This window comes from Lithobates pipiens, unplaced genomic scaffold (assembly GCF_037356315.1).
Source record: "Lithobates pipiens isolate NorthernLeopardFrog02 unplaced genomic scaffold, aLitPip1_a1.2 Scaffold_8, whole genome shotgun sequence".
Lineage (NCBI taxonomy): Eukaryota > Metazoa > Chordata > Amphibia > Anura > Ranidae > Lithobates > Lithobates pipiens.
Window position 1 is genome coordinate 62,209,253 of NW_027507903.1, and position 22,174 is coordinate 62,231,426.

A 22,174-nucleotide genomic window follows, 5' to 3' on the forward strand; every position below is an offset into this window, starting at 1 on the left:
AAATGTCTATTTCCCATAGATATCCTCTGGATATGACTCTGAGCACGTGCACTCAACTTCATTGGTCGACCATGGCAAGGCCTGTTCTGAGTGGAACCTGTCCTGTCAAACCACTGTATGGTCTTGGTCACTGTGCTACAGCTCAGTTTCAGGGTCTTGGCAATCCTCTTATAGCCTAGACCATCTTTATGTAAAGCAACTTATATTTTTTTCAGATCCTCAGAGAGTTCTTTGCCATGAGGTGCAATGTTGAACTTCCAGTGACCAGTATGATAGAGTGAGAGCGATAACACCAAATTTAACACACCTGCTCCCAATTCACACCTGAGACCTTGTAACACTAATGAGTCACATGACACCGGGGAGGGAAAATGGATAATTGGGCCCAATTTGGACATTTTCGCTTTGGGGTATACTCACTTTTGTTGCCAGTGGTTTAGACATTAATGGCTGTGTGTTGAGTTATTTTGAGGGGACAGCAAATTTACACTGTTATACAAGCTGTATACTCACTACTTTACATTGTAGAAAAGTGTAATTTCTTCAGTCTTGTCACATGAAAAGATATAATAAAATATTTACAAAAATGTGAGGGGTGTACTCACTTTTGTGAGATACTGTACGCACTATATATAAGAAGATTATAGGAAGTCTCGGAGTTTCCAGCAAAAGGCTTCTTTTCTGTTTACAAGTTCACAGTGCTCATCATGACTGCCATTGGCATATGTTAAATTTAGGATGTTATGTACCAACATGTATTTCCATGTGTACATGATAACTTCCATTTACCATAGGGGATAGGGGCAGAATCTCACATGGGTCATGAACAGATAATGTACATATTAGTGAAGAGTGATGTATAGGCTTGTTCTCAAAAGAGGATCAGTATAAGAAAAAGGCTAAACATAAAAGATACACTTTGAACCAGCACTCCAAATGCATAGAATGATGCACTGTTTAATATTCACTTGTAGAGAGGAAAGAATTTAGACTACTAATTTGAATCTTTCTACAAAAAATTACTTGCCTGTCTGAGATGCTGACCATGGCTAAAGTGTATTTTTATTGAGTCATTGACCTAAAACTAGTGTGCATTTTTAGAGCCAATGGTGTTAATTATTATTATTCGAATAAGCACACCTGTTAGTGTGTGAAACACGTCTACCATTTGAACTGTCTGTAACACTTGGGATGTTCGTTATTTAAATAAGAATTTTGATGGATCTTGGAGTGCAGCCATTTCTTCAGTGTTTATATTTTAGGCAGACTACCACCGCTCTGGAGACTGAGTGATCCAGCTGAAACTCTTTTGCTGTGTCTATTACACCCCAGTCAAACTATAAAGTTATACATATATACAACAATTATTTTCAAAGATTAACACCTTTATTGAACTAGCTTATGTTCTCCGTACATCCGTACTGTAAGGGATCCCTGTCGCACTCCGTTTGAGTGCTTTCATCATATACCACTTCTTCCCAGTATGAATACGGATATCAGATATTCCAACTGCTCACAAGCACAAAACAAGACAATACTTGTTTAGCTGCTGATATGGACTCTTTTATTAGAACCAAAATACAAGTCTTTATATACAGCTAAAGAGGAGGTTCCCCCTCCTGCTCATATTACTCTAACAATACAACTGTAACTAGAAACAGAATTAACATGAGCTAATTAACTAATCCCTTAAAGCAGCTGATGTGACTCCGTACCCTCCGGAGCTTTGTTATGATTAATCAAGACTTCACTACAGGTCAGACTTGTTGTCACCGAGCTTCACACATTCGTATAAACACGTTCTTACAATAGCAGGAGCTAATTAGGCAACAAACTATAGTAGGAGTAGACTGTCCGGCTCCTTCCCAGTTTTAGAGGCCAATGTGCTCAGCTCTCGCAACTAACATGTTGAGTTCAGAATCAAACAAACCAAGAATAGTCTTTACATATATCCTGGGAGATATTTTGGATAAATATTATTGTCCCATTTTAAGCAATCCAAGACATACCCTCCCAGTCAACAATTCCAATATGGCATACACAGGGTTCCCAGAGTCTGTGTGTCCTGGACGAGGACCCGAATCCAAAGTAACACCACCTCAAGGGTCCCCAGGCATACAGCTCACAAAGCGCACCGTTCCCCCAAATGCCAGGGCCCATAAAATAAGAGGCTAGCATTCAGTCCCCTCCAAAAGCCTCTGTCTCGGGTGAGTGTTACGTACCTGCCGTATGAGCCTGACGTGCAGTGGGAAGGCTGTCTCGTACAACCCCGGTTCAAGGGCCACTGATGTTGCAACAGTGGCCGCAAGAGCCTGGCAGTGTATGGGTGCCTGGTTCATCTTTGGTCTTGTCAGTTCAGCTGGTGCAGCAGGAAACCGGAAGCAGGCTGGTAAGCTGGGGAGACACTGAATACGTAGTCAGACAAGCCGGGTTTGGTAACAGATGATCAGATGTAGATATAGACGACAGGCAGAGAATGGTCATGATACAGGCAAAGTTCGGCAACAAGATATCAAGCAGTGTAGAGCAGAGCGTGGTTACAAGGCAGGCCAGGGTCAAATCGTAGTCAAACAAGCAGGGTCAAACACAGGAAGCAGATCGGATCACAGGAACAGGAAGTCACTGGAACAGGTATGAGCTGCAGACCAGACAGCAAAGACACAGTGCTGCTGAGGTGTTTAAATAAGGCAGCCTGTTACCAATCTCTGAAATTAGTCTGCACTATTTTAACCCCTAGGTGGCAGATCCATGACAGTGAGTCTGCCACACATACCATAAAAAATTGCCTTTTTGGTGTACAGGATGACCTATAAACCTCAGTATACAACGTACAGTACATCAAATACTTTGGTATGTATACTGTATTTTTATGATAGAATGATGATACACCTTGCCATCTTTCTCCATCCCAAAAATCCTCTCCGTCCTAGTCAGAATGGGGACAAGTTTTAACACTATCCTGCAACTATTCAAACTGATATACAGGCTCAAAAGTAAACCTCAGCCTTTTGAAAAAAATATGAGGTTCAACTCATGCTGTTCCTGAACACCTTGTGTTCTTTACCAGTAGCAATATACACCCATCAGCCATGACTTTATGACCATTCACTAATATTGAGTACATCCCTATTTTGCTTCCAAAACAGCCCTTATCCATGCAGGGCATGCCGCTAGACCTCAAAAGATCTGCTACTGATGTCTTGGTGCCAGTTACCAGAGCATACCTTCAAAGTCCTGTAAGGTCCTGCGAGGTGGGGCCTCCATGGATCAGGCTTGTTTTTCCAGCACATCCCACAGATGCTCGATTGGACTGAGATCTGGAGAATTTGGATGCCACGTCAACACCTTGAAATTGTTCTTGTGTTTTTCAAACTATTCATGAACTATTTTTGCAGTGTGGCAGGGTGCAATATCCTGCTGAAAGAGGCCACTGCCATCAAGGAATACCATTTCCTTTTAAGGGGGATCCAAGGTTTCCCAGCAAAATATTGCCCAAAGCATCACACTGCCATTGCCTCCTTGCTTTCTTTACATACTGCATCCTGGTGCCATCTCTTCCCAAGGTAAGTGATGCAAATGCACCCATCCATCCATTTGATGTAAAAAAAATTGTGAATCATCAGACCACACCACCTGGTACATTACTCCTTGGTCCAGTTCTGATGCTCACATGCCCATTGTAGGTGCTTTTGGCTGTGAAAACTGGTCAGTATGGGCACCCTGACTAGTGTTCAGCTACACAGCCCCATATAAAACAACTCGATTTCCATTTTTATGTTTGCAATGCATCAACTTCAGGGACAACATGGTTACTTGCTGCCTAATATATCCCACCAACTTTCAGTTGCCATTGTAAGGTGATAATCATTGCTATTCACTTCACTTGTCAGTGGTCATAACGTTATGGCTGATCAGTGTATGCGGCACAAGCAATTCTCATCTTGTATTACTACCGGTAGTTCTGAGATAATAATGTATCAATGAATGATTAGAGGCAACTTTGAGTTTTATAAGAACTGTTTAATGGTGACTCCCATAAAAAAAATCTTTATAAAAAAACATTGCTAGCTTTTGCCTGTCATTAACATTGAATGAAGGTAAAATACAGGTGCAGTATATGTAGTGCTAAAAATATGTAACTAAAAAGTCCACTGTAATTTAGCATAAAGAGTCCATGTGCACAAAAATTGGAATCACCCATGGTGTATACAGGACAAACTAGGGTGAATTGAGATATCCTCCATGGAACACCAACACACCGGGCCTCTTACCGCAAACAGTGGACCACTAGATTATAGGTGGTCAAACAGGTATAATATATCCATAATATCAGAACTCCACTCAGGTAACAGCTGGATCTCGTACAGTCTCAACATATGATGGATCCGCAGGTTCATATATTAAATAAAGAGAAGAAAGCAACTCCTCATGGTGCAGTATGCTGCTTCACCCATGTGGTACCAGCTCCTTTGTAGTAAATGTACACAATAATGTCCATTATTATGGGCTTCCCATCAGATTTTTGTGGAATGTCCCTGGTTTTACCTTTATGGAGCTTTGTCAGAGAAAATACAGATTGCAGTCCTCCTGGAACTGAGCAATGGAATACAGGTGTGCAGGAATGTGTCTATCAGGTGCCTATCAGGATTGTGACTGCCAAGCTGCGATTTTCAAAGCGGGCAAAGTCCTTTCTTGTATTAAGAGAGGTATGGACTCCAGAGAGAGAGATATAATTTTTCCCCTCTACAAATCATTAGTAAGACCTCATCTGGAATATAAAATTCAGTTTTGGGCATCAGTTCTCAAAAAGGATATCATAGAACTGGAGAAAGGGCAGAGAAGGGCAACCAAACTGATAAGCGGCATGGAGGAGCTCAGCTATGGAGAAAGATTGGAGGAACCCACTGGACCCCTGCTGTAGGCCACTGTGTGTTCCAGTGTGAACCCAGCCTTAAGGCCCATGCACTCAATTAGACTTTCCGATGGGAAATGTTGGATGTGAGGTTGTTGGTGGACAATCCGACCGTGTGTATGCTCCATTGGACAATTGTTATCAGACTTTCCGCCAACAAATGTTGGCTAGCATGTTTTCAAATTTTCCACCAACAAATGTGTGTTGTCGGATTTTCCGATCATGTGTACACAAGTCTGTCGGACAAAAGTCCAAAGTAAAAACTCGGGAGCAGAAGCGGTCGGTCTTGTAAACTAGCGCTTGTAATGGAGAATTAACATTTGTGACGTGGCAAATTATGAAATCTCCAAATGCAGCGCACAATTCTCTTCTTTAATGGGATAATAATGAGGCTGCTTTGCTGGTGATACTGATGGAGTTATTGCAAACAAATGTTCAAAGGCTTTTTCTTTCTAGTGATAGCAAAAATATTATTATTATGCTTTTTTATTTATTCGGGTAAAGTACCACAACACCATTATCCTGTAGTTTTTAAGATCAAAGTTACAACTATGTTGATGTCCCTTGTTACTTTTACATTGTATTTTTTAAAATGTAACTGCTACTCCCAAACTGTAATTTGAAGTAAAACACATAGCCAAGTATTGATAAAAAAAATAAAATTAGACATGCTATCTGCCAATAGAACTTAACCAAAAAGTGCATTCTATGCATCCAAAAATATAGAAAATATACCAATTTTAAAAAAGAATAAAAGGGGACTTTGGGATTTTAAAATCCCAAAGTCCCCTTTTATTCTTTTTTAAAATTTATATTTATTCAAGGATGATGGCACCTTTTCTATAATTATTGATACATTCGAGATATCCACTATTAAACCACAAAGTGTTCCCTGATATCTCTTTTATTCTCATACTCCTATTTAGAAAATATACCAAATCAAACCATTATTCAACTAAAAAAAAATGTCAAAGCAATAACTCCAAGGCCAATAATAAATAACATATCTCCTCCAATTCCGCAAAACATGTCTGGTTAACAAACGGCCGTTCAGAAATGAACTGAAAAGTGCGAAATGAAAAGCACAAAATGAAAAGTGCTAAATGAAAAACACGAAAAGAAAAGCGCGAATCAACACTCACCAAACTTCTACTAACACAAAATTAGCACAAGGAGCCCAAAGGGTGGCACTAAAGAGCTGAAAAAACACATAGTACGTCTAGTACGTCAATATGTTCGTAATTGTTGGTCAACAATTGTGTGCTTCTGTGTAACGCCCTTCGAATAAAATTCCACAGTCTTGTTGGTGGAAAGTCAGATCGTGTGTACGAGGCATTAGAGTTCAATCTTGATGAAAGGTTCACACAGGCATTAAATGGGGAAGTATGTTGTGTTTTCCTGATGCCCACTATAAGCAATCTCCACTGATCAGGGGCTGCGCAGACCATCACTGAGAAGCCGCATTGTGTCTGCTATCTCTGACCCACAGCACATTTGCAATATATTTGACTTATAAGTCCCAGAAGTTGTGCGGGTGGTGGATGGGACACAAGGCCTTGATGACGCCTGTGTGTGTTTTCCGTTAGATAAATTGGCCTTGCTAAGGCTGAGCGTACCATGAGAGATTGTTAAATATATGTAAGCCAAATCTGTAAAATCTCACAAAAGATTTAGCATCCTAATGTTATGTTATTATGTTAAAAGTCATTTAAATTTTTTTTTTTTTTCATTTGTAGCTTTATTCAGAGAATAGCTGGTAATCATTCCCTGAAAGACCTTGTTATAGGATTTCTCCCAGTTGTTGTCCTGTGCTTCCACAGTACACTGTTGTCACCATGAAGAAAACACGAGAAATGCCTTGCATTCATTGGTGAAGTGCATGCATGTACATAGAAAGTAGCTGCAAAGAGGCTGGAGGAGATCAGTAGCACTCAGGGGCAAGAAAGAATTAAAAATTGATTAACTACCTCAATACCATGCCATAGCTGAAAGACAGCTACATTGCATCTCTCTTGTTTAGGGAGGGCATCCATGGGCGTCCTCCCAGAACACACCTCCCAGGCGCATCCCCCCTCATTTTTCCGAGCTTGCTCTGTTCACAGATTGAAGTAAAGGGCCAAACACAGTGCCTGTTTAACACATGATCCAATCCTATGGGTCCAATCACAGCTTATCACATGTAAACTTGCCAGTTATCAGCATTCCTTTCCTCACATGCTGTCACAGTGTGGCGAAAGGAGAGCCAATAACTGGCAAATCTGACAGGGTACATTTACACTGATAATTATCAGTTCCAATCAGTGCAGCATCATCAGTGCTTTCTCATCAGCACCTGTTAGTGTTGCCTCATTAGTGCAGCTTCATTGGTGTAGCCTCAGCAGTGCCCACCACTGCAGCCTCACAAGTGCCCATCGGTGCAGCTTTATCAATGCACATCAGTGCAGCCTCACCAGTGCTCATCAGTGAAGGAGAAAATTACTTTGTTTCTGTCATAAAATTTTGCAAATAAGAAAAACATTTTTTTTTTGGTCATTTTTTTTTTAAACAAAAAAACAAAAACCCCAGTGGTGATGAAATACTTCCAAAAGAAATCTCTATCTATCTAAAAAAAAAAAAATGATAAAAAAATTCATATGGGTACAGTGTTGCCTGACCGCGCAATTGTCATTCAAATTGTGAGAGTGCTGAAAGCTTAAAATTGCCCTGGGCAGGAAGGGGATGGAAGTGCCCGGTATTGAATTGGTTAAAAGAAGTATTTTATTATAAAGGACTTATGTTTAATAAACATGGTGCTTTAGCAAATGTTATTTTACATATACTTTTATTTGAAATATGCATATTGAAGGTCTAGTTATTTGTTAAAGCGGAACTATACTGAGCTGTACTCCAGTGCTGTGATCCCCCACGCTCCCCACCAGCTTGTGACATTTTCAGCGTAGTGGCATCCAGGTATCGATCCCCAGCTGTTTCCATTGGCCAGGCTGAGATGATGTCATTCCCACGCATGCGTGGGAATTCAGTCATTTCTGCATTGCAAACATTTTTACCCTGAGCTGCATGTGCGCATACAGTACATAGCACATACCTACATAGCATGTCTCTTCTACATTAAACATCCTGCTTGTTCTCAAATTTTTTTAGGTGACGCTCCACTTTAATATCTGTCTACATTGTTTGTTTTTTGTAGGAAGCACAAAGTATTCAGAAGAAAAATATATTCCAGAGACCACTTGACTTGGTGCTAGCTTCCTATCTTATTGCTGCAAGTATCTTTTGTGTATTCCGTGGAATGGTGAGTCATATAATCATTGTAATATGAGTGTATGACCTATTAAACTTATTTAGAACTAAAGTGGTATTAAACCAACAATGGTAAAGTATACGTTCCAATTTATATATATATATATATATATATATATATATATATATATATATATATAAAAGAGACCGGGATAATGTAAATTGTTTTCTCAATATCTAGAAGTGGTTTATATGTTTTATATTTAAATGTTTTATATTTACAGTATGTATTGTTAAATCTCTATATAAAATGCAGTATACAAATATGAAAGAGCAGATGTGTAACAAAATGTAATAAGTTAGGCCGCGTACACACGCGGGGACTGTTCGCCCAACTTTGTCCGTCAAACAGTTTCGGCAAACAGTCCGCTCAAACTTAGCATGGACGGACATGGCCACACACGACGGACGAACAGTTTGCTGAAACCGTGCGCGATGACGTGAACGGCACGTACGACGGGACGAAAAATACGACGTCCTATACACTGCATTATAGCTTTCGGCGTGAAAATCCTTTCTGAGCATGCGCGCAACTTTGTTTGACGAACAAGCCTACACACGAGCGGACTGTTCGCTGAAACAAGGTTTCAGCGGACAGTTTTTCGGAAATTCCGAAAAACCTTGTCCGTCAAACTGTCCGCTGAAACTGTCCGCTGAAAGCCCACACACGAGCGGACTGTCCGCCCAAACACTGTTCAGCGGACAAAGTTGGGCGAACAGTCCGCCCGTGTGTACGCGGCCTTATATAAAAAGTTAATTCAGGTAAAATGCATACATGAAGATAAGCACTACAGGAAAATACACAACATTTTACTTTTAAAGCAGCCTGTAGATTATGCAATTTGTTTTCATTCCACAATGGGTGAAAGGAAAGAAAATTGTTTGATTTGCCCTATTAACACCATCAGTGTTGATGGGGGAATACCTCCCGCAGTGCTATTGTGTTCTGTCGGCGGGGAGCCTTCCCTGCTGGCAGAAACCAATGACCACTGCTGGTGGCTATAGTCACCAGGAGGACATGAAAAAAAATCTAATGGGTTGGTTTTACTGAAATCAATGAATGGGTCAACTTCAGAACAACCAGCCTGCCCATAAATGGATAAAATCTCTTCCTGCTGAACAGGCCAAGATTCGATCCATCTATGGCCGGTACAAGAGAATTGTTTGTTTTAATTACCTTATCAGTGAAAAGAAATGAAAACCTTGCCCCAATACAATTCTTTGCCTGTGTAGTGAAATGTATATCTAAAATGAATGGAGCATAGAAAATCTAAAGATTAAATATGCATATTCATTTATTCAGACTTGCATATTTTTAGCTGTTATGTTGTTTGCCCCGCTGTTGTGCTGGGGAGCTTGTCCTCCACACTTTCAGCCATGTACATCAGCCTATTCCTGCTTGCCATAGTTTGGTCCCCTTAGACAGACTGGCTCTCTTGGCATAGGATCCTTCTCATAGGCACCCCAGCCTGGCCTAATGAGCACCACTCAGGAGCCAAGTCCATAGCTTCCTCTTCCAGCAATGGACCTCAATGGTAGCTTTACCCAGCACAAGTTTAATTTCCAGCAGATGTTCCCATCTTGACTTTAGGAGAAGGAAGAGTCCATGCATTGGAGGCATTTTAACTATTTTACTGGAACACACCTAATATTGAGTAGGTGCCCCTTTTGCCTCCAAAACAGCCCTGACCTGTTGTAGTATGGACTAGTCTACCATGCACTAGACCTCTGAAGATATGTAAGGGGGTTTAGACTGGTTGTCCATCAACTCCTTCATGCTTCCCTTTCTCGTTGGGCACCAACCCAAGCAAGGGTTCTTTGGACTACACCAGGCCTTGAACAGAGTCACCAACCCTTGCATGGGGTAATTCTTTCCCCGAGGTTGTGCTCACCAACGCCCTTGACCAGGCAGGGGCAGCAGTCATGTGAAAAGTCAAACATTAAGGCAGTCTCCTAATTCAATGATGAGCCACATGTATGCAGTATCTATGACACAGAGTTCCTCCTTAAGCTTCTTTGTCCTATGTCCTACACACTTGTTCTGACATACAGTATGTGTTTCTACTCTGAGGGAAAGGCTGAGCCGCTGCCAACTCCAGCGGTCAACATACCCAGTGCTGTGTTTTTGGCCTAGGGTGACAAGTCCCAGGCCTAGGACGGCACTTTGCAGGGGGCAGCAAAAAAGCAGATCATATTGCAATACAGTGATCCGTGTTACAAACTCATTAAGCAGTCCACATTCAGTGAACGTTCATGTACTGCAAACTTTGCAGTTCATGAATTTTCACTGAATGTGGAGTGCTTTTTGAATGTGCATTGATTTCAGCATGTGCAACTTGCTCAATGCTGAAATCAATGCAAAATCCATAGTTCACATTCAGTGAAAATGCATGCACTGGAAAGTGCTCTGCGCTGAAATCGATACATAATTCATACACTAATAATCTGTGATATTTGAAACTGATGAGGCGGCACTCTTAAAGTGGAGTTCAACCCCAAAGTGTAACTTCCACTGGGTACTTTAAAAAAAACATTTTTTCTTATTTATTATATTTATTTTTTCACAGTTTAAAAAAAAAAAATGGTGTCACTTTTATTCCTAACAAGGAATGTAAACATCCCTTGTAATAGAAAAAAGCATGACAGGTCCTCTTAAATATGAAATCTGGGGTCAAAAAGTCCTCACATCTCAAATTTACACTAAGATGCAAAAATTACTGTGAGTAACAAGCACAGAGGAGACCATTTACTTTTGTTTGCACTTTGCTGAATAAGAATAATACTGCATGGCATGTGATCCTCCTGCAAGCATTATGCTATTTTTCTGCTCTGCTCAATTTATATTCTTTTAAAAATTGCTCCAATAATTCCTGCACAGTTGACTAGTCTAGTAAAGGCCGGGTGCATTTAGATTTGGCAATTAATTGTCAATTTGGCATAAAAATAGTTTTTTTCCATAGAGAACTGCCTGCAATGGACCACTCAGCTCACTTGCAGCTCTGCTCGGGCTGAGGAACGGAGCCACCGACGTCACTTCCGGCTTTCGGCTGCTTCACGAAACCCGGAAGTGACCTGCCTGTCTTTGAACGACAATGCGCCCGTAAAATCACAGTGATTTTACGGGCGGGAGCTAGACGGCGTTCTACATTGCGCCGCAAGGCGGGTTAAAAACCTGCAAATGAAGCACCATGGATGCAATCTTGTGATTGCATCGACGTGGAGCTTCTCATAGTGCACTGCGACCAGCGCCACAGTGCACTGTTAAAAAATTTTTTTTTTTAAACGTCTTAAATGGCCCGATTGTTTTTTTTTTACTTTTTTACTTTAAAAAAAAAAAAAAATTCTGATACTACAGGAGGGGGGGGGGGGGGGGGGGGGTTTGGCGCCCGGGCGCCCCCTATGGACGGGCCGCCACTGGTTTTGGGTCATTGTCATTAGTGATGGCCGAACGGTTCGCCCGGCGGTCGTTTCGCGGCGAATTTCCGACTTTCGCCGTCCGCGGGTTCGAACGCCTTTTTCCGTCGTTCGCCCCGGCGGACTTACATGTTTAATGTATACAAGAACTTTAACCTTTCGTGACACGTTTATCATGTGTTACAGGACAACCAATTGAGACATGACAGCTCATGGACACTTGGACATTCCCCCTAACCTATAAATACACCCGATCCGGTGGCCATTTTACATTCTTTCTTCTGTCACTGTAGGGAAAGGATCCTGTGTGGAGTAGGGACAGAGAAAACGCTAGCTATTTGGTACACAAAAGTTCTTTTCAGGACTGGTATAGGTGTTAGGTCAGCAGCCTGAGTTTCTTTTGTCAGTTTAGATAAAGGGACAGAGCGCTGTATGCTGCTATTTTAGGGACAGCTCAGCCAGATTAGTCTTTCTTCATCATCATCATCATCATCATCATTAGCTGTTACTATCAGGTCCACAAAAGAGCTGTTCCAGCTAATCGTTCCAGCCTACTCTTTTTTGCCAATTTGTATAGGGACAGGCAGGAAGCAGTGTGTCAGGCAGTGAGGATAATTTTAAAGACTTGCTGTTACTATTAGTTCCACAAAGGTTCTTTTCAGGACTGGTATCAGTGGTACGGTAATAGGCTTGTACACGTATAATATTCTTTCTTCCAAATATAGAAAGAATATTATACTTGACTGCTGCCCTTCTGCTGCAGTCTGCTAATCATTCACAACTCACTTGTTCCACAAAAGTTCTTATAAGGACTGGTAACTTGGTCTGTCTAGGGTGCTACGGTACATAGGCTTGGGTGCGGTACAGTCTGCTGTTCTGTAAGGACCGCTATCGGTCCACAATAGATAGGGTTGCCGTGCACTACTGCTGACCGCTGCCCTATACTGCAGCAGTCCTTCAGCGGTATAGGGACTGACGCACAGTCTGCTAAACACTAATACACAACCTGCTTGGTCCACAAAAGTTCTTATAAGGACTGGTAACTTGGTATAGGGTGCTACGGTACATAGGCCTGAGTGCGTTACAGTCTGCTGTTCTGTAAGGACCGCTATCGGTCCACAATACATAGGGTTGACGTGCACTACTGCTGACCGCTGCCCTATACTGCAGCAGTCCTTCAGCGGTATAGGGACTGACGCACAGTCTGCTAAACACTAACACACAACCTGCTTGGTCCACAAAAGTTCTTATAAGGACTGGTAACTTGGTATAGGGTGCTACGGTACATAGGCCTGAGTGCGTTACAGTCTGCTGTTCTGTAAGGACCGCTATCGGTCCACAATACATAGGGTTGCCGTGCACTACTGCTGACCGCTGCCCTATACTGCAGCAGTCCTTCATTGGTATAGGGACTGACGTACAGTCTGCTAATCACTAACACACAACCTGCTTGGTCCACAAAAGTTCTTATAAGGACTGGTAACTTGGTATAGGGTGCTACGGTACATAGGCCTGAGTGCGTTACAGTCTGCTGTTCTGTAAGGACCGCTATCGGTCCACAATACATAGGGTTGCCGTGCACTACTGCTGACCGCTGCCCTATACTGCAGCAGTCCTTCAGCGGTATAGGGACTGACGCACAGTCTGCTAAACACTAACACACAACCTGCTTGGTCCACAAAAGTTCTTATAAGGACTGGTAACTTGGTATAGGGTGCTACGGTACATAGGCCTGAGTGCAGTACAGTCTGCTGTTCTGTAAGGACCGCTATCGGTCCACAATACATAGGGTTGCCGTGCACTACTGCTGACCGCTGCCCTATACTGCAGCAGTCCTTCATTGGTATAGGGACTGACGTACAGTCTGCTAATCACTAACACACAACCTGCTTGGTCCACAAAAGTTCTTATAAGGACTGGTAACTTGGTATAGGGTGCTACGGTACATAGGCCTGAGTGCGTTACAGTCTGCTGTTCTGTAAGGACCGCTATCGGTCCACAATACATAGGGTTGCCGTGCACTACTGCTGACCGCTGCCCTATACTGCAGCAGTCCTTCATTGGTATAGGGACTGACGTACAGTCTGCTAATCACTAACACACAACCTGCTTGGTCCACAAAAGTTCTTATAAGGACTGGTAACTTGGTATAGGGTGCTACGGTACATAGGCCTGAGTGCGTTACAGTCTGCTGTTCTGTAAGGACCGCTATCGGTCCACAATACATAGGGTTGCCGTGCACTACTGCTGACCGCTGCCCTATACTGCAGCAGTCCTTCAGCGGTATAGGGACTGACGCACAGTCTGCTAAACACTAACACACAACCTGCTTGGTCCACAAAAGTTCTTATAAGGACTGGTAACTTGGTATAGGGTGCTACGGTACATAGGCCTGAGTGCAGTACAGTCTGCTGTTCTGTAAGGACCGCTATCGGTCCACAATACATAGGGTTGCCGTGCACTACTGCTGACCGCTGCCCTATACTGCAGCAGTCCTTCAGCGGTATAGGGACTGACGCACAGTCTGCTAAACACTAACACACAACCTGCTTGGTCCACAAAAGTTCTTATAAGGACTGGTAACTTGGTATAGGGTGCTACGGTACATAGGCCTGAGTGCAGTACAGTCTGCTGTTCTGTAAGGACCGCTATCGGTCCACAATACATAGGGTTGCCGTGCACTACTGCTGACCGCTGCCCTATACTGCAGCAGTCCTTCATTGGTATAGGGACTGACGTACAGTCTGCTAATCACTAACACACAACCTGCTTGGTCCACAAAAGTTCTTATAAGGACTGGTAACTTGGTATAGGGTGCTACGGTACATAGGCCTGAGTGCGTTACAGTCTGCTGTTCTGTAAGGACCGCTATCGGTCCACAATACATAGGGTTGCCGTGCACTACTGCTGACCGCTGCCCTATACTGCAGCAGTCCTTCATTGGTATAGGGACTGACGTACAGTCTGCTAATCACTAACACACAACCTGCTTGGTCCACAAAAGTTCTTATAAGGACTGGTAACTTGGTATAGGGTGCTACGGTACATAGGCCTGAGTGCGTTACAGTCTGCTGTTCTGTAAGGACCGCTATCGGTCCACAATACATAGGGTTGCCGTGCACTACTGCTGACCGCTGCCCTATACTGCAGCAGTCCTTCAGCGGTATAGGGACTGACGCACAGTCTGCTAAACACTAACACACAACCTGCTTGGTCCACAAAAGTTCTTATAAGGACTGGTAACTTGGTATAGGGTGCTACGGTACATAGGCCTGAGTGCAGTACAGTCTGCTGTTCTGTAAGGACCGCTATCGGTCCACAATACATAGGGTTGCCGTGCACTACTGCTGACCGCTGCCCTATACTGCAGCAGTCCTTCATTGGTATAGGGACTGACGTACAGTCTGCTAATCACTAACACACAACCTGCTTGGTCCACAAAAGTTCTTATAAGGACTGGTAACTTGGTATAGGGTGCTACGGTACATAGGCCTGAGTGCGTTACAGTCTGCTGTTCTGTAAGGACCGCTATCGGTCCACAATACATAGGGTTGCCGTGCACTACTGCTGACCGCTGCCCTATACTGCAGCAGTCCTTCATTGGTATAGGGACTGACGTACAGTCTGCTAATCACTAACACACAACCTGCTTGGTCCACAAAAGTTTTTATAAGGACTGGTAACTTGGTATAGGGTGCTACGGTACATAGGCCTGAGTGCAGTACAGTCTGCTGTTCTGTAAGGACCGCTATCGGTCCACAATACATAGGGTTGACGTGCACTACTGCTGACCGCTGCCCTATACTGCAGCAGTCCTTCAGCGGTATAGGGACTAAGAGTTTTGTCACAGGGTGATTTAAAAAATGACAGGCAGAGGAAGAGGCAGGCCCTTCCGCAGGGGTGGTAGGGGTAGGGCAGGAGCAACAGCCTTGAGCCAAAGTGGGAAGTTGCAGAAGGTGCGTTCAATTACTTTAAAGGACGCACCAGACTTGGTTGAGTGGCTCACTCAGCCTTATTCTTCTGCACCCTCCTCATCCTCTCGATCTGCACCCTCTTCTTCACTCTCTGCTATGTGCACCCCCAAAGACACTACCACCAACAACACCACCACCACCACATACCTTCCGCTTGAGTGCAAATGGGGGCCTTCATGCTCCAGTGTTTTAATAGGGACCCCCGTATAAAAAGCATGAGGGTCAAGGACCAGTACTGGGTGGCAACGTACTTAGATCCCCGGTACAAACACAAAATGGCGGAAATGTTACCGCCGTCGCAGAGGGCTGTCAGAATGCAGCACTTCCAGGCCTTGCTTCGAGAAATGCTGCATTCTGCTTTTGCGTGCGCTGGCAGAGGAGCAATTCCCACTCCCAGAGAAGGATTTGCGGGTACCAATCCAACAGCGCCTGCAAGAAGAGGCCGGTTTGAAGATGTGTTGGTGACTTCGGATATGAGGTCATTCTTTCAGCCGACCCATCGACAGGTGTCATCCGGATCCAGCATCAGGGAACGCCTAGACCGTCAGGTGTCCGACTACATTGGGTTAACGGCCGATGTGGACGCTCTGAGGAGTGATGAACCCCTAGACTACTGGGTGGGCAGGCTTGACCTCTGGCCAGAGCTTGCCCAATTTGCAATCGAACTGTTGGCTTGCCCCTCATCCAGTGTCCTGTCCGAAAGGACGTTCAGCGCAGCAGGGGGGATTGTGACCGATAAGCGTACTCGCCTAGCTCACGACAGTGTTAACTACCTCACATTTCTAAAAATGAATGAGGCATGGATCTCGGAGGAATTCAACACATGTGATCAGTAGACCATGTATATGTCTATAAACAATTTTTGGAATCAAGCACACAGACCTTCTTAATTCATTTGGCTCACTTCCCTGACCCAAAAAAGCACACCGTACTATATGCCCCTACCCTCCTCTTTGAAGAGGTTGAGCGGTGTCATATTTCTACTGGGGCTGCTTATTATGAGGGGTTCCCACCATCCCTGTGCTGTGCTGACTTCCTCCTGGGTGTTCTTATTATGAGGGGCTCCCACCATCCCTGTGCTGTGCTGACTTCCTCCTGGGGGTTCTTATTATGAGGGGCTCCCACCATCCCTGTGCTGTGCTGACTTCCTCCTGGGGGTTCTTATTATGAGGGGATCACACCATCCCTGTGCTGTGCTGACTTCCTCCTGGGGCTGCTTACGGTGCTGCTGTCAGCGCTGTATGTCACGGAGCTGCTGTCAGCGCTGTATGTCACGGAGCTGCTGTCAGCGCTGTATGTCACGGAGCTGCTGTCAGCGCTGTATGTCACGGAGCTGCTGTCAGCGCTGTATGTCACGGAGCTGCTGTCAGCGCTGTATGTCACGGAGCTGCTGTCAGCGCTGTATGTCACGGAGCTGCTGTCAGTGCTGTATGTCACGGAGCTGCTGTCAGCGCTGTATGTCACGGAGCTGCTGTCAGCGCTGTATGTCACGGAGCTGCTGTCAGCGCTGTATGTCACGGTGCTGCTGTCAGCGCTGTATGTCACGGAGCTGCTGTCAGTGCTGTATGTCACGGAGCTGCTGTCAGCGCTGTATGTCACGGAGCTGCTGTCAGCGCTGTATGTCACGGAGCTGCTGTCAGCGCTGTATGTCACGGTGCTGCTGTCAGCGCTGTATGTCACGGAGCTGCTGTCAGCGCTGTATGTCACGGAGCTGCTGTCAGTGCTGTATGTCACGGAGCTGCTGTCAGCGCTGTATGTCACGGAGCTGCTGTCAGCGCTGTATGTCACGGAGCTGCTGTCAGCGCTGTATGTCACGGTGCTGCTGTCAGCGCTGTATGTCACGGAGCTGCTGTCAGCGCTGTATGTCACGGAGCTGCTGTCAGCGCTGTATGTGACAGAGCTGCTGTCAGCGCTGTATGTCACGGAGCTGCTGTCAGCGCTGTATGTCACGGAGCTGCTGTCAGCGCTGTATGTCACGGTGCTGATGTCAGTGCTCTGTATTACGGTGCTGCTGTCAGTGCTCTGTATCTCCTGCACCCTCTTGTTTGCCTACCCTGGTCCCTGACCTTCCCTCTCCTCCATTGCCTTCATTAGCTCCATAGTCCTGAATTGTCAGAACAATTTCCCAAATAAAAAAAAAATGCTTGTAGTTATCGATCCCAAATTCACCTCATACATGTATTATGCTATTGTCCAGGTGGTGGGACTACGTGCTACCCCCTAATAATTACCCCGTGGCCGCAAATTCGACCTAAAGGTTTGCGAAATTCGCCTCCCATTGAAGTCAATGGAGCCCGCGGCGAACGGTCGTTTTCGCGAACGTTTGTGCCCGTTCGCGTTTCGCGTTCGCGAAACGTCCCGTCGGAAGTTCGTCCATCACTAATTGTCATGACCCATTTTCAATGCCCTGGCTGAGAGAAGGAGGTTATCATCCAAGATTTGACGGTACATGGCCCCATCCATGGTCCCCATGATGCAGTGAAGTTGTCCTATCCCCTTAGCAGAAAAACACCCCCAAAGCATAATGTTTCCACCTCCATGTTTGAGGGTGGGGGTGGTGTACTTGGGGTCATAGGCAGCATTCCTTCTTCAAACACAGCGAGTTGAGTTGATGCCAAAGAGCTCAATTTTGGTCTCATCTGACCACATCACTATCACCCAGTTGTACGATGAATCATTCAGATGCTCATTAGCAAACATCAGACGGGCCTGTACATATGCTTTCTTGAGCAGGGGGACCTTGCAGGCGCTGCAGGATTTCAGTCCTTCACGTTGTAATGTGTTACCAATTATTTTCTTGGTGACTATGGTCCCAGCTGCCTTGAGATCATTGACAAGATTCTCCTGTGTAGTTCTGGGCTGATTCCTCGCCGTTTATCATGATCATTGAAACTCCATGAGGTGAGATATTGCATGGAACGGAGATTGACAGTTATTTTGTGTGTCTTCCATTTGTGAATAATCGCATCAACTGTTGTCACCCTCTCACCAAGCTGTTTGACGATGGTCTTGTAGCCCATTCCAGCCTTGTGTAGGTTTACAATCTTGTCGCTGACAGCCTTGGACATCCTTGGAATACTTTTTTCCCTCCCCATACCTTGATCCAATGCTTCTATCCCTGTAACCCCTGTTATTCTTCCCCAAATAATAGCTTCACCCCCTCACTATTTAACACCCACATATCCCCTTCATCTCTCTTCCTTACAAAAACAAAGCCCCTGCTCACACTAGTACTAGTGGAATTTGTCGAGTTTCTGTCATGCATGACAATGGAAATCACATCATTCTCTATGGTGCCTGTTACTATCAATGCGACATGGTGTAGAGTAATTTTATTTTAAAAGGTGCAGTTTCTTCTTTTGGTGCTCCACACTGGTGTTAATTTACCAAAACCACTCATCTTCCAGTTTATTTGTCAAAGCTTAAATGAACAAGCTACAGTTATAAGCTGATTGGCTACCATGCACAACGGCACCAGGTTTTGCACTCTTCGGTTTTAGTAAATCAACCTCAGTGTTTTTTGGACCCATAGACTTTAATAGGAGCCCACGAAAAACATATTTTTGACGCAGTTTTGTGCTTAACCACTTGTGGAACAATGTACTGTGGACCCGTGGCCCACACAGGCAAAGCGTTTTACCCACACATCACTGCCTGCCTCTGAATTTAGAGCGAGCGTATGCATGACCCCTGCCAGCACCTTCTGTGATTGTACACAGCAGGAGCATGTCACCAAGGCCAATGATTCACAGCTGGCACCTGCTGATTGGCTATGTACAATCACAGCCCAGAACTTTGTGTTGACAATCAACACAGAACTCTATACAGAGAAAAAGATCTGTCTGTTTTCGATGCCCACAAAGCAGGGGTAAGAAACTTAGAGATCTGTTAGTAAAATCAGCACACTTTACACATATTACACATAGTTCAGCACACATTTAACTCCTTGATCGCCTTAGTTGTTAACACCTTCCCAGCCAGTGTCATTACAGTACAGTGACAGTGTACAGGCATGTCCAAGTTACATACATCCGACTTACATATGATTCATACTTACAAATGGAGGGAGACAACAGGAAGTGAGAGGAAATCTACCCCTAGGAAGGTAAATTCACATCTGTAGGCATTGTCATGGGAAAAAATGTGTATCCACTGAAGATTATCACCAATCCTTGCTTCCACTACAACCCAAAATGTTCAAATTCCAATTGCCACAGGGACAGAAAGTAAGGTGAAATCTTCTGACTGGGGCACAGACAGGAAAACAAATGTTAAAGGGGTGTTTACCCTTCCCAGTGCTATCCAAAAAACTTAAAGATGATTTTTTGGCTGTTTTAAGAAAATACTTTAAAAAATGAATCTGTTCCAACTTACATACAAACATGACAAGAACAAACCTATAGAACCTATGTTGTTTGTAGCCCAGGGACTGACTGTATAATATTATCACTGATCACTGTATTAGTGTCACTGGTAATGTCAGTGACAGTTAGTCAGTCCTCCCCAGCATGGGATTGTCTGCCACACTATTGTCCTATTATACCACCATTAGTGGCATAAACACAAAATATATCTGTATATATAATTTGTAGGCACCATAGCTTTTACACAAATCAATCAATACACGTACTGAGATTTCTTTTTTATTGGATATGTTTTGTAGCAGAAAGTAAAAATATTGTTTTCAAAATTTTCATTTTTTTCTTCTTTTTTTTTTCCTGTATATCACAAAAAATAAAAACCCAGTGGTGAGCAAATACCACCAAAAGAAAGCTCTATGATTCAAATTTTGTTTGGGTACAGTTTTGCATGACCACAAAATCACCAGTTAAAATAGAGCAGTACTTTATATCTTGCAGACTTTAATAAAAATTTTCACTGATAAAAGAAAAATAGAGCCGTGCTAAGTAAAGGGCAAAATAAATGGCCTGGTCATGAAGGGGGTACAATCTTCTGAAGTTCATGTGGTTGCAATCCAGTCTGTTCTTCCTAACAAAAATTATCTCCCAACTGATATTGCTAGTCTTTGTCCAAAATAAAAATGCATGAGACATGGGGAAACAGAAACGTGCATAAACACGATATGAAAACGCATTGAAGGACCCATGATTATGCAGCAGCGCTAACCTAAGGATACACTCATTTGAGTGGCCTACACTCATTCCCAACTTCTCTAACCCTGATCACTTTCCCTAAGCATCCAAAATTTTATCCACCTCAATACCCATAGTGATCCTAAAAAGCCTAAATGGCGCAATGATGTCACACCCATTGTATATTATGACATCATTTATGTAGATAGATTGTGTGTGGCAGCAAAGAGGGCCTATTGGGGCCTCCAGCAGTAAGGGTTTTGTTAAAGCTGCAAAGTTCCTATGCCACTCTGATGGACTCTGAACAAAAGCTTGTTTTTGACAGTTCCAGATGTTTTCTTTTTTCATAAATCCTATTATTTTTTGCAAAATGATTGCCAAATGGGAGGGTTATTGTGCTAATCATCTTCAAATTTAAGATTTGAAAATAGACCAATGACCATTTATGTTTGATTCTGTTAGAAGTGTCTGGTTAATGCTGAGTGGAAATGTTGCAAAATGCAAAACTTAAAGGGAAAGTCCAGCCTAACACTAAAACCTCTACATCTATAGACATCCATGATCTAACACTAACCTATCTAACACTGTAAAGAATAAATCAGTATACATACCCTGGGAAGTGACGTCACTCATAGAGTTACTATGGGGCTTACGTTGTTGGCTGTGTCCTCTGCACCCGCCTACACAGAGAAGCCACCGCTGACAGCTCAGTGTGGGACCGGATCGGCTTCAAAAAGGTATGTATACTAATTTCTTCTTTACAGGGCTAGATAGGTTAGTCTTATGCCGCGTACACACGGGCGGACTGTATGGCCTACTTAGTCCGTCGAAACACATTTCAGCGGACAGTCCGCTCGTGTGTGGGCTTCAGCGGACTTTTTCAGCGTGCAGTCTGGCGTACTAAGTATTTCGGATTTTTAGAAATTCTGTCCGTCATACTTTGGTTTCAGCGGACAATCCACTCGTGAGTAGGCTAGTTCGACGGACTAAGAATGGCGCATGCTCAGAAAGGATTTACACGGCGAAAGGGTGCATCGCTGTGTATTGGACTTCCTATTTCTAGTCCCGTCGTACGTGCTGTACACGTCATCGCGCAAGCTTTCGATGGACTGTTTGTGCATCCGTGTGTGGTCAAGTCCATTCATTCGAAAGTATGACGGACTGTCCGTCGGATTGTATGACGGACTAAGTAGGCCATACAGTCCGTCCGTGTGTACGCGGCTTTAGATAGTGGATGTCTGTAGATATAAAGATTTTAGTGTTGGGCTAGACTTACCCTTTAAGGTTTTAGCTATGATGGTTTTCACCCATGATTCAAACAACTTTCACGCAAAATTCCCATATTTTCCACATAAATTTTAATAACAAAAATGGGGGCCCCTTGATGAAAGTTGAATGGACAAAACAATATACGTGCAAAAATTTTTCTGATGCAACACACTGTGCGTTGTGGTGTGCTGCAACACAGTGCAATGGAGCAG

The 22,174-nt window shown here is 43.8% G+C and overlaps 1 protein-coding gene across 2 annotated transcripts in view; it reads left to right on the forward strand.

The window, feature by feature from the left end:
- Positions 1-22,174, forward strand: part of TM6SF1 (transmembrane 6 superfamily member 1) — an 82,090-nt gene that overhangs the window by 41,143 nt on the left and 18,773 nt on the right. For both annotated transcript variants that reach the window (XM_077472348.1, XM_077472349.1), the window contains one exon: positions 8,100-8,204. In XM_077472348.1, coding sequence (XP_077328474.1) covers positions 8,100-8,204 — 105 coding nt within the window. The remainder of the gene's footprint in view (positions 1-8,099; positions 8,205-22,174) is intronic.